Source organism: Ipomoea nil, unplaced genomic scaffold (assembly GCF_001879475.1).
Source record: "Ipomoea nil cultivar Tokyo-kokei standard unplaced genomic scaffold, Asagao_1.1 scaffold0728, whole genome shotgun sequence".
NCBI lineage: Eukaryota > Viridiplantae > Streptophyta > Magnoliopsida > Solanales > Convolvulaceae > Ipomoea > Ipomoea nil.
Window position 1 is genome coordinate 368356 of NW_017617156.1, and position 16841 is coordinate 385196.

The 16841-nt window shown below is 40.8% G+C and overlaps 1 protein-coding gene across 1 annotated transcript; it reads right to left on the minus strand.

The window, feature by feature from the left end:
- Positions 1–1514: 1514 nt before the first annotated feature.
- On the minus strand, positions 1515–5338 carry LOC109176682. The gene is made up of 5 exons (XM_019326088.1): positions 5248–5338; positions 3109–3849; positions 2783–2992; positions 2518–2622; positions 1515–2464 (listed from the first exon to the last, which is right to left on the minus strand). Exons 1-5 carry the CDS (start codon positions 5336–5338, stop codon positions 1515–1517), a joined length of 2097 nt encoding a protein of 698 aa, XP_019181633.1.
- Between the last annotated feature and the right edge of the window lie 11503 nt (positions 5339–16841).

Sequence of the window (16841 nt, forward strand, 5' to 3'; positions counted from 1 at the left end):
AAATTTGGATACACTCAGTGTCAAGCTGATCATACCCTGTTTGTTAAAATCTCTTCAACAGGAAAGCTAGCAATTCTCATTGTCTATGTGGATGACATAATCCTAACTGGAGATGATTCAGGTGAGATTTCAAACCCCAAGAAGTTTCTTGCATCAGAATTTGAGATCAAAGATCTAGGATTCCTCAAATACTTTCTTGGGATGGAGGTAGCTCGATCTACGGAAGAGATTGTTATATCTCAACGAAAGTACATCCTAGATCTTCTAAACGAAACTGGAATGCTTGGAAGTAAGCCAGCAGATACTCCAATGGACCCTAACTTAAAAACAAATCGGAGTGGGGAACCAATTCCAGTAGGGATGGGGAGCTATCAAAGATTAGTGGGAAAACTAATTTATCTCTCCCACACCAGACCTGATATTGCTTTCTCTGTTAGTGTTGTAAGTCAACATATGCATAACCCTAATGAGGAGCATTTGGAAGCTGTTTATCATATTCTAAGGTATCTCAAAATGACACAAGGTATTGGTTTGCACTTCAGAAAACATGACAACCAAGACCTAGAAGTCTACACGGATTCTAGTTGGGCGGGAGAGTTGACTGATAGACGATCGATTAGTGGTTACTGTACCTATGTATGGGGAAATCTAGTCACTTGGCGCAGCAGAAAACAGTCAGTTGTCTCTCGAAGTAGTGCAGAATCAGAATACTGTGCACTGGCATTAGGTATATGTGAGGGCATGTGGATTAAAAGGTTGTTAAATGAGTTGAAAATTGAAGCTCCTACATCTTTCAAATTGTACAGTGATAGTCAAGCTGCCATCAGCATTGCTAAGAACCCGGTTCATCACTATAGAACAAAGCACGCTGAAATAGACAAACACTTCATTTATGAGAAGGTGAATTCGAGGATCATTGAACTCAACTACATTCCTACAAAGAAACAGATTGCCGACATCCTTACGAAGGCTCTACCTAGAAGGAGCTTTGAAGAATTCAATTCCAAGCTGGGCTTGTATAATATATACAACTCAGCTTGAGGGGGAGTGTGGAAATATTAGAATTGATATGTGAAAATATTTGATTGATATGCATATATTCTTAGGATCTGTAATTAGTGATATGATTTTATTCTTTCCTAGTTTAGTGATCCTTTTTATTTACTTTCCCTGATTATAGGATTCTCTTCCCTATAATCAATCTTCTTCTTTGTATAAATTAGGGCTTGTATTTTCCAATTGTAAAGGAGAACTATTCAGAATTTCTTACATAAACTAATTACAATCATTATTATATTACTAACAAGGCCCCCCTTTTGTTAAATGTCCCTCCGCCCCTATGAACAACCTGTAGTGAGTCTGATTCAATATGGATGTAAGTGTGGTTTTGATTCTTAGGCCAGCTTAACACCTCTCTAAGACCTATTGCTTTAACTTCAGATGGCATGTAGTTCCCGAGGAATGGAGTTGATCTTGCTTTCAGAAAGGCACTTGTATCATCTCTAATGATCCACCTAATTCTCATGCATCGTTGTTGGATCCATTGCTGCGTCCACATTGATTTTTATCCATCCCGTACATGGTTTTTCCCATTTTGTGATAAGTTGCTGCTGAGTAGGGGTGTTTGCAGCCTCTTTTTCATTAACAGAAGTCCATTCGGAGAAGTGTGTTTTGGCTTTGAAAACCGTGGAGGTGGGGGAAGTGGTTTGAGAGTTCCAGATCTTGTCATTTCTTGCTTGCCAAATATACCAACAAATAAGCATGAAAAGCCATTTAGAGTCGCTATTAAGAGCCTTCAAAATCATGAAGATGTGCATACTAGTTTCATCAACAAATTCACAAAGGGGATATATGGTATTGCAATTAACTCTGTGAATTTGAAGTAAATCAGCAGTTGGGAGGCAAGAGGCACAAACCTGCCACATGAATGAGCGAACCTTGGGAGGGGCTTTGACTTTCAAGATGATTGACCACTCTTTTTTCTCATCATGAAGTTCCATACCAGGTAGCAATTTGTAACAACTTTTGACAGTAAAGTTTCCACGATCTTCACCCATCCAAATCAGTTTGTCATCCCTATTAGATCTTGACAGGGGAGTGTTTAAAATTAAATCTGCATCACGCTGATTGAAAATATCCTTAATAATGTCCACATCCCAGCCTTGTTTCTGGTTAATCATAAGAGAAGAGACTTTGGCATCCAACATATAAAGATAGACAGCAATGGTGGTTCTAGGATTAGTGTTGTCCGGTAGCCAATTATCTAACCAGATGTTGATAGTATTCCCGTTCCCGACTCTCCAGCAGCTATGGCGAATGATGCACTCCTGAGAGCCAATGAGATTGCTCCAAATGAAAAAGGGGTTGCTACCTTTGTTAGCAGTTAGGAAGGTGCCAGTGGAATAGTATTTGGCCTTGAGCACTCTACTAACAAGGGATGATGTATTTTCCAAAAGCCTCCATGCTTGTTACAGAGCATGGCTCTATTAAAATGTTCCAGGTTTATGAAGCCCATACCTCCCCAGTCTTTAGGCTTACATAGCTTATCCCAAGCCTTCCATCTGATGCCTTTTATGCTTTCGTATTCAGCTCCCCACCAGAAAGCGTTCATGGCCCTCTCAACTTCAGTAAGTAAGAAGGTTCTTAGGAAGTAGGAATACGCTCATTGCATGGGATGATATTGCTTGAACAACAGTCTTAATGAGGACCTTTTTGCCTGCCTTTGATAGGAATTTATGGTTCCAATTTTTTTTTCTGGATAGAAATTTTGACTTGATAAAACCCAAGATTTCATTCTTGTTACGCCCCACTAGAGACGATAAACCCAGGTAGTTGCCCATTATGCCCATATTGCCAACACCAATAATCTGCTCAAACACTTCTTTCAAGTCCTCATTGACATTTCTACTAAAGTTGATGGAAGATTTAGAGTAATTGATGACCTGACCTGAGGCTAGAATTTCCTTAATCACATGACTTTCCATAGGATTAGCTTTGAAGAAAAGGAAACTGTGAATAGCAGGTGGGTGATTTTTGGAGCATTTTTTGCTATATGAACCCCATGAATAAGGCCTTTAGTTTCACAATCTTGAAACATAACACTCAAACCATTTGCCACTAGAATGAAAAGATATGGAGAGAGGGGGTCGCCTTGTCTAATACCCCTTTGTGGTTGAACCGTACCAATAACTTTACCATCATTAAGGATCTGGAATTGGACTGTAGAGACACACTCCATGATTAAGTGAACCCGCCAGCTATTGAAGCCCATTTTGAGAAGAATTGCTTGAAGCATGGACCATTCAATTCTGTCAAAAGCTTTGCTCATATCAAGCTTTAGAGCAACATAACCGTCTTTTCCCTGGTATTTCCTTTTGAGATAATGTTGGACCTCGGATGCTAGCATAATGTTATATAAAATTAATCTTCCTGGAATGAATGCAATCTGGTTCTCAGCTATGATGTTATCCATTAGAGTTCTCATTCTATTTGCCAGGACTTTTGCTATGATCTTGTAGGTGACATTGCAAAGAGAGATTGGGCGAAGATTTGCGACAGTTTCAGGTGTTGTCTTTTTAGGAATGAGCACAAGCTGGGTAGTGTTTAGATCTTGGGGCAATCTGCCGGAGGATAGGAAGTCATTACAAAGAAGGACCATATCATTTCCGAGAATGTCCCAAAATGCTTGGTGGAAACCCAGGTTGAAACCGTCCGGTCCAAGGGATTTGTCGGGATGCATACTGAACACTGCTGTTTTAACTTCTTTAGGGCTGATTGTTGCGCATAAGAAACCATTCTGATCTGATGTGATACTGGGTTGAAGGCAATTTAGAACCGGATTTAAGTCACCTGGAACATATTTGAAAAGAACTTCAAAGTAATCAATAATGATGGTGTTGGTTTTATGACATTTGGGCAGTCAACGGCAGGTCAACACTACCGTTAGAATAACGATAATATAGGAGAAATATATGGCGAAAATATAGGAATGTTGTATTGAAGAGTATTGCTCGTGAATTGCTGAAAAGTTGTCCCTCTCTTCTATGTGAGGAGTCTATTTATACATATTTTGGGCCTAGAACCCCACAAGAAATAAGAATTCTAGACTGCCTCATATTGGGAGTCTTAGTTACATTGGGAATAACGAGACCTAATTCTATTATACAAGAAATAATGAGTCCAATTCTGAATATATTGAGAATAATAAGTCCAATCCTTGGCGAACTCTTGAGTTGTTCCGTATTAGGTATCCTTCCTAGGCTTCCTTGATCCAGTTACTTTCTTGGGCCGGTCTAGGTGGCCCAGGCCTAGTATATCATCCATTATCCAGTCCCCCACTTTCTTGAGATTTCGTGAAATCGATGTCTCAGGAAAGTATCTCAAAGTATTCATTGATCCGCTAATTAGTAATAGTAATAATAGTAATAGTAATAATAGTAATAACAATAACAATAATAACAATAATAATAATAATAATAATAATAATAATAATAAACGAGAGCTCAAACCAGCGATTTTTCCTTCCTTCCGATTTTTTTTTTTTTTTTTTAACTTACCTACACTGGTGCACCGTGCACACATATATATTGTTATATGCCTCCAGTAAGGAAAAATCAAGATGAGTACATAAAAGTCAAACATCATACCAGTCCATCTTTCCAGCTATGCCTTGCTTTGTCAGGCGTGGGAACTCACAAACCAAACATTGTGAAAACAAAAGCCTAAGGGGTCGTTTACTTCATTTCTCTGTTTTTCTATTTCCAGTTTTTTATTTCTCTATTTCTCCAGTTTTCTTTTTCCATTTCTCCAGTCTTCCATTTCTCCATTCTTCCAATTTTTCATTTCTCAGATTTTCTATTTTGTTAAATACAATCATTCTATATAGAATTTGTACATTTCTACAACAAAGATAATAATAATAATAATAATAATAATAATAATAATAAACTTGTGTGCATAAAGAGGAGGAAAAATGAAAATAGAAATAAAAAGATAATAATAATAATAATAATAATAATAATAATAATAATAATAATAATAACAAACATTTTGTGTGCATAAAGAGGAGGAAAAATGAAAATAGAAAATAATAATAATAATAATAATAATAATTATATAATAATAATAATAATAATAATAATAATAATAATAATAATAATAATAATAAGTTTCGAAAACAAAGGAAAAAGAAGGAAAGGAATTCTTAAACGAAAACAAAGGAAAAATAAGGAAAGGAAAGGAACAAACAAAACCACTCCACAATGCTTGTAACAGGAATCGAACACCCACCCTCCCAATCATAAGCACTATTCACGCGCATCTTCTCCCATTTCTCCATTTGGAGAAGTCCAAATTGGATCTCTCCAAAATTATACATAGACTTGGAAAATGGAGAACAGTTGGACAATTGGAAGGATGATTTTAGTAAACAAGTTTTCCATTTTCCATTTTTCCACTTCTCAATTTCTCCAATTTTTTGGAAAATCCTCCATTTTTCCAAGTTAGTAAACGACCCCTAAGTAATTCCCCCAATAAAGCTTGTCTGTATCTCTCAATGAGTCAAAGCAAAACACCTCTCAAACCTTTTTATGCCATATCCGAAACAATAAACAACATACCTTCTCTATATCCATCTCCCTTCCTCTTCTGACGGTGACACGCGACACTGGCTTCAAGATATTGGCGACAGCGGAGACTTCCGCTGGGTCTCACTTCCTCAAAAGAAGTTTTGTGCGCTACGTGTGTCTTTGCTTTGTTTCCAAGATACAAACCTCACATTCAGAAGTATTTAGACTGCTCTTATTTCCCATGTTCAGATGTTTTAATTTTGTTTGCAGTCCATATGCAGCCACATTTGGATCTCACTTCATTCATTTTTTTTTATATATGGAGAAAGGACCGGTCGTCGATGCGGACGACCGGTCGGCGCCTCCTTCTGGTCGGTCGGTCGGTCGCTGAGACCGATCAGGCCTTGCCTGCGGTTGGCCAGCTTGGCTAACCGTAGCAACGTCGGTCAGTCGCTGCGACCGACCGATCTTCGTTTGCGACTGACCAGTTTGGTCAGCCGTAACAATGCCGGTCGGTCGCAGCGACCGACCAGTCTCTGTTTTGCGGCTGGCCAGTTGGCCAGGTGCAACACTGGCGTTAATTTTTTTGTTTTTTTTTTGGTTTTCTATTTTATTATTATTTTTTAATGTTATTTTAATTTATTTTGTAACCAATAATATGTAGGGACGTGCGTGCTTTGGTGCTTCCAAGCCCCAAGTTTGAACTTTTTTTTTTTTTTTTCTTTTTACTTTGGCGGTCGACCGTTGCTTGCAACTTATCTGACCGGGGGAATCGGTTGGCCGTCTAGACTAATCGGTCGGTCAGCTTTATTGGCTGTCCACCGACACTAAGTGAGTAGTTCGCTCATCGGCAGACAATTGGTGACCGGACACCTGACCGGTTGGTCATTCCTTTGACTGTTTTTTATTTTATCACTGACCAACCGGCGCTTTACGACTAGTGCCGGTGGTCAGTTGGTCATCAATCGATGGGAGTTGTTGACCGTCAACCCCTTGGGATGCTCTTTTTTTTTTTTTTTCTTTTTTTTTTTTTGGTTTTGGGGGAGAGGGTGATTATCTTGCTTTTTTCTTTTAAGCATTTATCAATTAGTCCTATTTCAGACTGTTTATTTATTTGTTACCTCTTCTAGGTCAAAACTATGCCTAGGGTATTTTATTCTTCACTTGGTTCGCAACCTACTCCAGTACTCTTGACCCTTCTTTCTCCAGGTTCTGGACCGTCTCAGGGCTTGAGTAAGCGGTGAGAGATTCCTTTGAACCATGTTTATCTAGGTTCGATCGTCGATCTTCAGATGCTGGCTGATCTTTCTAATGCTGATGTGTCTTCTGAGCAGCCGGATAGTGTAGGTCCAAGAGCTGATGATTTTCGTTGCCAGGATGAGTCGAGCAAAGGGATGCTATTGCCTGCCTTCCAGATGACATGTAACACCTTTTTTTTTTGTATATTTTATTATATATATATATATATATTTGGACCCTTTGGGTCTTGTAATGGCAATTTCTAGTCTGCTCATTCTTCTTTTTCTATACGTTGTACCGCTCTCAAATTTGTGATTCCGTACTCTATTTTAGTTATCTCGTATTCTTCTCCGCAAAAGATTTTTTAGAATGTCTCTCGCTCTCAGCCAGTACGCTCAACCACCAAATACTTTTGTGAATGTCGCCCGTTCACAGTAGTATGCTCATCCGCCAAAGATTTTTGAGAACATCTTTCGTTCTCAGCCTGTACGCCCAACCGCAAAAGATTTTTGTGAACATCGCCCGTTCACAGCTAGTACACCCAACCACTTGAGATTTTTGTGAACATCGCTCGTTCGCAGTAGTATACCCATCTGCCAAATGTTTTTGTGAACGTCGCTCGTTCACAATAGTATGCCCAACCGCCAAAGGTTTTTGTCGCCCGTTCGCAGTAGTATGCCTATCCACCAAAGATTTTTTTGAACGTCGCCCATTCTCAGCTAGTATGCCCATCCACCAAAGATTTTTGTGAACGTCTCCCGTTCTCAGCCAGTACGCCCAATTGTCGAATAATTTTTTTTTTTTTTTAAAACGTCGCTCGTTCTCTGTTAGTATGCCACTTCACCAATGGCTTTTGAGAACGTCGCTCGTTCTCTGCCAGTATTCCCATCCGCCAAATATTTCTGAGAACGTCGCCCGTTCTTAGCCAGTATGCTCATCCGCCAAATATTTCTGAGAACGTCTCCCGTTCTCAGCCAGTATACTCATCCGTCAAATATTTCTGAGAACGTCTCCCATTCTCAGCCAGTATGCTCATCCATCAAATATTATTGAGAACGTCTCCCGTTCTTAGCCAGGATGCTCATCCGCCAAATATGTTTGAGAACGTCGCCCGTTCTTAGCAATATGCTCATCTGCCAAATATGTTTGAGAACGTCCCCCGTTCTTAGCCAATATGCTTATCCGCCAAATATTTCTAAGAACGTCTCCCGTTCTCAGCCAGTATGTTCATCCACCAAATATTATTGAGAACGTCTCCCGTTCTTAGCCAGGATGCTCATCCGCCAAATATGTTTGAGAACGTCGCCCGTTCTTAGCCAATATGCTCACCCGCCAAATATGTTTGAGAACGTCTCCCGTTCTTAGCCAGTATGCTCATCCGCCAAGTATTTTTTAAAACGTCTCCCATTCTCAGATTATGATATCCCATACTCCATCTGACCACTTCCTGACGACCATGCTTTATACCCTGCTGTCTCCTAGACTCTGCCCTAGACTTTATACCGACTAGACTTATCTCCTATAACCCCTAGACTCTACACTAAACCCTTCACCCGTAACACCCCGTTATCTTTTAGATTCCCCGTTATATGATATTTCCAGGTTCTTTACTCCGGCAGTTATATGCATTTGTTTCACTATGATCTGATTACTACTCTATGCGTGATGACCACTGAGGGGTGGGAAGTCTATCGACTACCGAGTCGTGGGAAGACGAGTCGACCATTGAGTAGTAGGAAGATCCATCGACCACCGAGTGATGGGAAGGTGAGTTGACCATCGAGAGGTGGGAAAGTCCGTCGACCACCGAGAGGTGGGAAGAGGAGTCGACCACTAGGAGGTGGGAAGGTCCGTCGACTACTTAGTGGTGGGAAGGCGAGTCAACCATTGAGAGGTGGGGAGGTCCATCGACCACTGAGTGGTGGGAAGAGGAGTCGACCACTAGGAAGTGGGAAGGTCCGTTGACTACTTAGTGGTGGGAAGGCGAGTCGACCATTGAGAGGTGGGGAGGTCCATCGACCACCGAGTTGTGGGAATGCGAGTTGACCATCGAGAGGTGGGAAGGCTCGTCGACCATTGAGAGGTAGGAAGGTCTGTTGACCACTAGTGTTGGGATGACCAGTCGACTACTGAGTGGTGGGATGACCAGTCAGGAGGACTAGTCTGGATGACCAGTTAAGGTGACCAGTCGAGCCGCGTAGTTTGTCCAAACTAACTGCCAGAATTTAGAGGGAATTTGAGGCGGTTTGTTGATGTTGCAAGTAGGTTGTCTCTATTAGTTTGATCATTTACTCTAGATGATTTTTATGTATATTTGAGGTCATTGTCGTGTGACGCTCCCTATTGTGTTTTTGTGGTGCCTGTCCTAGAGAGTGGCAGGACTACCAGGGTGCGAGTGACAAGCAATCTTTCCTCCTTGTCGTGGATTTTGAATGCATTTACTTCATGTAAATGGTGGGCGCGGGAATCTTTTCAGATCGAACTGATGACTTTATTAAAATTCTATAATATGATAGTCTATGGTACATAGTAACTAACCATGCGAGATTATTTTCCCAACCACTGATAGTGTTTCTTGAGCCACCTTGAATTCCGAATGTGTCTTCTTGGTTTGAATTTGAAATTCTTGCTTTCCTAGTGAATTTTGGGCTTGTGTTTCCAATTTCGGTCTTCCTGTTCCTCACAGTCGTCGTCTTGCCAACTGAGACTTTCCGGTGAGGGTTCTATTTTTTGTTCTGTAGGGGTAGTGTCCCCTGCTAGTTGCGTGGGTAGTAGTGGCCATTGGTTGGGGCGAATGACTGGTCTCCCTCTATGGATGGGATCCTCAGCTGGTTGCGTGGGTTGCCGTGACCACTAGTTGGGGCGAGTGGCCTGTCTTTCTCTATGGACAGGATCTTTGGCTGGTTCCGTCGGTTGTCGTGACCACTGGTTGTGGCGAGTGGCCTGTCTTTCTGTATGGACGGGATCCTCGGCTAGTTCCGTCGGTTTTCGTGACCACTGGTTGTGGCGACTGGCCTGTCTTTCTGTATGGACGGGATCCTCGGCTGGTTCCGTCAGTTGTCGTGACCACTGGTTGGGGCGAGTGGCATGTCTTCCTCTATGGATGAGGTTTCCGATCTCTTTTTGTAGAGTGGTGCATTCTTCGGTGGTGTGACCTGATTTCTGGTGGTAGCGACAATATTTAGGTCTTCTAGCGGCAGGTTTCATATACAACGACCGGTTGATTGGTTGTGAGAGGGGTGGTAGTGGTCGGTTCGTGGCCGATGTATGGCGAGGTAATTTTGCATTGTACGCTGGTCGGGACCCTAGTTCGACGACCGCTCTATAACAGAGGTTGATGGGTTCCTTGTGGACACTTGATTTATTTTTCTTTTCTTACGGTCGATCACCCAAATGTGTTCTTATATCTTCGTAAGGTCGTTCTTCTTTCCTCTTCCTTTTCTGTTACAAGGCTTCCTCTACATCTGCGTATTTATGGGCCCACAGGATGGCTTGGGCATAGGTCTCAGGGTTTTTTCTTCGCAGGCTAGTGAGTAGATCCCCGGACCTTAATGCTTCCGTGAACAATGTTAGCGTTGTTCGATCGTCCAAGTCCTCTGCTATCTGCATTTGTTCTTGCCATCGCTTTAGAAATTTTTCCAATGTCTCTGACTCTTCTTGTTGTACTGAAGTTAAGGCCATAGAGTATTTTTTGTCTCTTATGTTTCCAGCGAAGTGCATTAAAAATTGCTTTTCCAGGGTCTCGAAACAATTGAGAGATTGGGGTGGTAGTGACCTGAACCATTGTTGCGCTAGCCCACTTAGTGTTGAGAAGAAGGCTTGGCAGTACATAGGACCATCTGCTCCTGTCATCCTCATCCCTGTTCGAAAGTTGATCAAGTGGTCATCGGGGTTGCCCGTCCCGTTGAACGTGGGCATCGCAGGGCATTCAAAGTCTCTTGGTGCACGATATTCTTGATTTTCTATAGTGAACGGGTTGGTGGACATCGGAGACCGAGTGGCCGGCCGGTCCTTTCTGCCCTTAGTCTCCATCTGGAGGTCGGGGGTCTCACCACAACTTTCTAGTAGACTATCTAGAGAACCTTATCTATTACGCCCCCCCCCCCCCCCCCCTTTGTGATTCTTGCACGCAGAGGAATGCTATTTGAGCGGCTCTCGCTCTTCGTTGAGGGTTGAGCCTTGTTTTCCGTCGCGATCGTTTAACTGTTGGGTTGTCCTGTCCCAGTCGTGGGGTGGGGGGTCGTTGGCTTGAAAGTCCTAGGCGGTCGAGGATTGAAACCGTGAGGCAATGTTCTCTGGATGGGTCAGATCCCTGCGTTCTCTCAAGTGATTTGTCCTTGTTGTTTGTTCTGTCCGAATGATATTGACGAGGGGGGTCCAGTGGGGACTCGCCTCTTAGTATGCAATCACGCTGCAAGACTCCCAGGAGGTGCTCAGCGGCCTCCACTACAGTGGGAGGAAGTTCGACCGGTTGGGTCTGTGAGACGCTAGCGACCGGTGAGCGTGTGCTCGGATGAATTGTCCCCTATTCTCGAGGACTTTCCGGGTTGACACCTCCCTTCGGGGGTACTGACCGACCGGACAACATGCGAGAGGTAGGCCGATTGAGGGTTTCTCGCAAATCCCGAAAGGACCAGCCAGTGCGGGTGTTATGGCGAGTGCTCTCCATGATTAGGGTTTCGATCGTGTGATTTAGGTTTGCGGGACGAACGTAAACTTTTCGTATCGGTCCCAACGGACGGCGCCAATGTTTGTTTTATGACTTTTGGGCAGTCAACGGCAGGCCAACACTACCGTTAGAATAACGAGAATATAGGAAAAATATAGGAGAAATATATGACAAAAATATAGGAATGTTGTATTGAAGAGTATTGCTCGTGAATTGCTGAAAAGTTGTCCCTCTCTTCTATGTGAGGAGTCTATTTATACATATTTTGGGCCTAGAACCCTACAAGAAATAAGAATTCTAGACTACCTCATATTGGGAGTCTTAGTTACATTGGGAATAACGAGACCTAATTCTATTATACAAGAAATAATGAGTCCAATTCTGAATATATTGGGAATAATAAGCCCAATCCTTGGCGAACTCTTGAGTTGTTCCGTATTAGGTATCCTTCCTGGGCTTCCTTGATCCAGTTACTTTCTTGGGCCAGTCTAGGTGGCCCAGGCCAAGTGTATCATCCATCAGATGACATTTAATTCAGGGACCTTCTCAACCCAGTTTCCATGTTGGTTTTTTTAATTTGTTGATGGCATTATTCCTTTTTCTACTATCAACAGCTCTGTGAAAATATTTGGTATTAAGATCACCTCCAGAGAGCAAGAAGGATTTAGCCCTTTGTTTCCAATAGGAATTTTGTTGAGTTAATAGCTAGACACATTGCTGTTGGGCAGCCTCAAATTCCTGAATACCATACTGATCGGTAAATTGTGAACATTAAGTATGTAAATTGTGTATATATATTATGAACATACAATATGTAAATTGTGTATTTTAAACTCGAGTCTACCTTACAAGGTGAACTCTGGTCGATGGTATACTCTTCCTAACGTGAAGAGCTCTAGCTCCAAGATGTTAATGAGAGTCGAAACAATATTCATTTAGTTAAGATTCATGTTATATTAGTGAACACAATATAACAATTTTGTTTTGGCCTAGCGTACACTAGGAGCCCACACATTCTTGAGTTCGGTCAAATATAAACCTTAGATTAACTTGAAAAAGATACACACATTCACACCTCATAGGTACAATATAACAACTTATATATATCATATTGTGACATACAATGTATGCATTGAACTAATTAGACTTTAAATAGTTCAAATATAATGATATAATTTTAAGAGATTTTATCTCAATTAAAGTTATAAAAATACTAAAATTGGATAGATATATAGCAATACTCCTTTAACTTTGAAAATGTTATATCGTATCATCCACTCTGTAATGTGAACCTTGATTCAAAATGTCATTTCATAATTTATATAAATAGTGTCTTTAGTGGTGTTTTTTTTTTTTGTTTTTTTTTTTTTAAAATAAAAAAGAACATTATATTAGTATTGTATTTGCCAACTACCATGTAGTGTGATGACATCCTGGTTTTCATTCCAAATAAATGAATAGTCATAGGTTTGACCCCTGTGGTGGGGAATTAGATTTTTTGAGCTAAAATTGTTTGAGAAAGTATATTATAGATATTACCTTGTAAAGAATCATGAGTATTTCAATATATATATATATATATATATATATATATATATATATATATATATATATATATATATATATATATATATATATATATATAGGGATGCACTCAGGTGCGAATAAATGCCCAGGAGGGAAATGCGAACGAATTAGCGCGCGACATGTGTCCAGATCTAATAGATTAAAAAAAAACGCGGTGGCATTTTCGAAAATAATTGAACATCGAAGTGCAAGTAAAATCACTTACAAATGCACCTACTTTCACCTTTAAGTGCATGTAATTTTGCCTTGTTAACATTCACTTCCCGCAACCATTCATTCACCTAGGTGCACCTACTTATAACTATAGGTGCAACTACTTATAACTATAGGTGCACCTACTTTCACCTATAAGTGCATGTAATTTTGTTTTGTTAACATGCATTCACTTCCCGCACCCATTCATTCACCTGGGTGCACCTACTTATAATTATATGTTCAACTACTTATAACTATATGTGCAACTACTTATACTGTAGGTGCACCTACTTTCACCTATAAGTGCATGTAATTTTGTCTTGTTAACGTTCACTTCCCAACCATTCATTCACTTGGTTGCACCTACTTATAACTATAGGTGCAACTACTTATACCTACAGCCTACAGGTGCAACTACTCATAACTATAGATGCAACTACTTATAACTATAGGTGCACTTCGTATTGATGCTCAGTGTAAATTTTACTTGCACCTATAATACATTTTACTTGCACTTTGATGTTCAATTATTTACGAAAATGGCACCGTGTTTTTTTAATCCATTAGATCTGGACACGTGTCGCGCACTGATTGGTTCGCATATTCCTTCCTGGGACCTTCATTCGCACATGAGTGCAATTCTATATAAATATAAATAAATAAATATATATATATATATATATATATATATATATATATATATATATATATATATATATATATATATATATATATATATATATATATATATAGGCGAGTTCAGGTGCGGCGGTGTCTTACGGTGCGGCATCACCAATAGTTCAACAAATATACACCATCAACGTAGGGAAATACACCACAAAAAAAAAGAGACAAATTAGGTACGCATCACCAAACACACACCATTAGGTGTGAGTAAAAACACTATACAGTGTTCAGAAATACACCATTAGGGGTGGTGAGTTATATGGTGTATTTTTTTTGGGTCTGTTGTGTATTTTGTGATGTTTTATTGCATTTCATTGTGCTGTGTTTTTCTTACACTGTTGGTGCATATTGTTAACACTGTTGGTGTATTCTGGAATTCCGCCGCACCGCCGCACGGGAAGACCCCATCGCATTTGAACTTTATTATATATATATATATATATATATATATATATATATATATATATATGTGTGTGTGTGTGTGTGTGTGTGTGTGTGTGTGTGTAAAATCCTCCTATGTCCTTTTCCCGTCGAAATTCAAGGACATTTTTGTAATATTGAATATTTGGACAAATATGGTATTTTTATAATAATAAAGATATAAAAGATATACCCTTTTTTATAGCCTGTACAGTTTTATTATCAAATATATTAGGAATAATTATATTAGTAATATATTATTAAGTAAATAATTAGGAAAAATAACGGTTAGAACAGTGTAACTATGTTAAAGATTAGTCTGTTAAATATTCTTTGTTTACCTGATTATTAATTAGTTTGTTTAATTGCCTTTAATTAGTCTATTTAATTTCCTAGTCTTAAGGAACTGGTATAGTTGTTCCACCTTTCATGGTCCTGTAACACTATTTAAAGCCTTGCTCTATCATTCAATAAATTACTAAGTTTTCTGATGAGGCTCGCACCGCACCGAATCCCGCCTACACAACCTGGTTCCGACAAGACCAAATAATTCTTAGTGCCATTCTTGGTAGCATGTCCGATATCCTGCAACAAGTGATTTCCTCCGCTGCATCTGCTTACAATGCGTGGATTCGGTTGTCCACCAGTTGTGCCGTTGCGTCGCGTGGTTGAGTAGTGTCGATGAAAACAAAACTTTCCAAGAATCCTCGAGCCAACCGGTCGATTGAGGCATATATGCGGGATATGCGCTCGATTACCGACGACTTGGCTCTGGCCCAAAGCCCAGTGTCGGAAGAGGATCTCGTCATTCACATATTCACGCAGCTCAGCGATGAGTACAGCTCTATAGTGGCGGCCCTTCGTGCTCGAACCGATGCCTTCTCTTTTGGGGAATTACAAGACGTCTTCACCGACTACGAACGTCTGCTAAAGGACAATGAAACTACGCAGGTTCATATGCCCACCGCCAATGCTACCCAACGGCGGTACACTGGCGATACTCAACCGCATAACTCTGCTCCGCATGGAAGAGGCGGTTCAGGCTTTTCCAATAGGCGTGGACAAGGCGTCAATCGACCAGCACGGTACTGCAACTGCTGTAATTATCCCGGCCACGACACCAAGTACTACTGGAAGTTAGCCAAGTTCCTAAAGGAGAACAATGTGCCAGTACTCGAGTCGCAAAGCACCGCCTGCGCACCCCCTGCCGTGCACGCCACGTCCACATCCACTACCCCAACCCAATCATGGCTTATGGACTCGGGGGCTTCTCACCATACGGTAAATGACTCCATGTCCCTTCACACGTTGGATGATTACACAGGCCCCAATGAAATAATGCTGGGTGATGGTAAGTCCCTCCGCATATCCCATACTGGGTCTGTTTCCTTTCCTTCCAAGAGTCGGTCTCTCCAATTATCTGATGTATTATGTGTCCCTACCCTACAAAAAAATCTTGTTTCTGTTTCTAAATTATGTCGGACTAACTCAGTCTCGGTTGAATTTTTTGACACACATTTCATGGTTAAGGATCGTCAATCGAGAACTCCTCTCGTGCAGGGTCCAGTCGTGAGTGATGTCTATACTCTTCCGGTCCAGCAAGCTCAGCTGAATGTCACGACCAAATCTTCATTGTCTAACTGGCATCACTAGTTCGGGCATCCTAGCTATCGAGTTTTGGCATGTCTCCTTTGAAATAATGGTGTTAGTTTTGCTTCTAATGAACTAAAGACCTTTTCTTGTAATTCCCATCACATAAATAAAAGCCACAAAGTTCCATTTTCTTTAAGTTCTCTATCGAGTAGTAGACTGTTGCAGTTAATTTACACGGATGTCTGGAGTACTGCAACGGTCTCGGTCGATGGATTCAAATATTACGTTAACTTCATAGATCATTATACTAAATATCTGTGGTTGTTCCCGCTAAAACTCAAATCAGATGTGCCCAGTGTCTTTCTTCAATTTAAGCGTATGATGGAAAACTACTTTGTCTACAAAATTGTGTAAGTTTTTTCTGACAATGGTGGTGAGTACATAAAATTAATCACCACCTTTAACTCCCTGGGTATTTCACACTTCACTACACCCCAGCATACACCGGAGCACAATGGCCCGGCAGAGCGCCGGCATAGGCATGTTGTCGAGACAGGTATGGCGCTACTCCATTATGCGTCCGTACCTGTGTCGTGTTGGCCATATGTCTTTCAAATAGCGGTCTACCTAATAAATCGTATGCCCACTACTCTCCTCGGTCAAGCCTCGCCTTATGAGAAACTTTTTAATAAACACCCAAACTATCAAAAAATTAGACCGTTCGGGTGCTTATGTTATCCCTGGTTGAGGCCTTATTTGCCGTCTAAACTAAGTCCAAAGTCTCTACCATGTGTTTTCCTGGGATACTCATTGAGTTAGTTAGCATATAAGTGTTTAGAAGTGTTCAATGGGAGGGTTTATGTCTCTCGTCACATCCAGTTTGT

Excerpts from the sequence above, each read along its gene's own strand:
- LOC109176682 (XM_019326088.1), bottom strand. The coding sequence starts at position 5,338 with ATGGAGAAATGGGAGAAGATGCGCGTGAATAGTGCTTATGATTGGGAG. Across the intron at positions 3,850-5,247 it reads AAGCATTGTGGAGTGGTTTT|GTGACTTAAATCCGGTTCTA; the intron begins GTTTGTTCCTTT and ends AATATGTTCCAG. Across the intron at positions 2,993-3,108 it reads TTTCATTCTAGTGGCAAATG|CTAATCCTATGGAAAGTCAT; the intron begins GTTTGAGTGTTA and ends TTTTCTTCAAAG.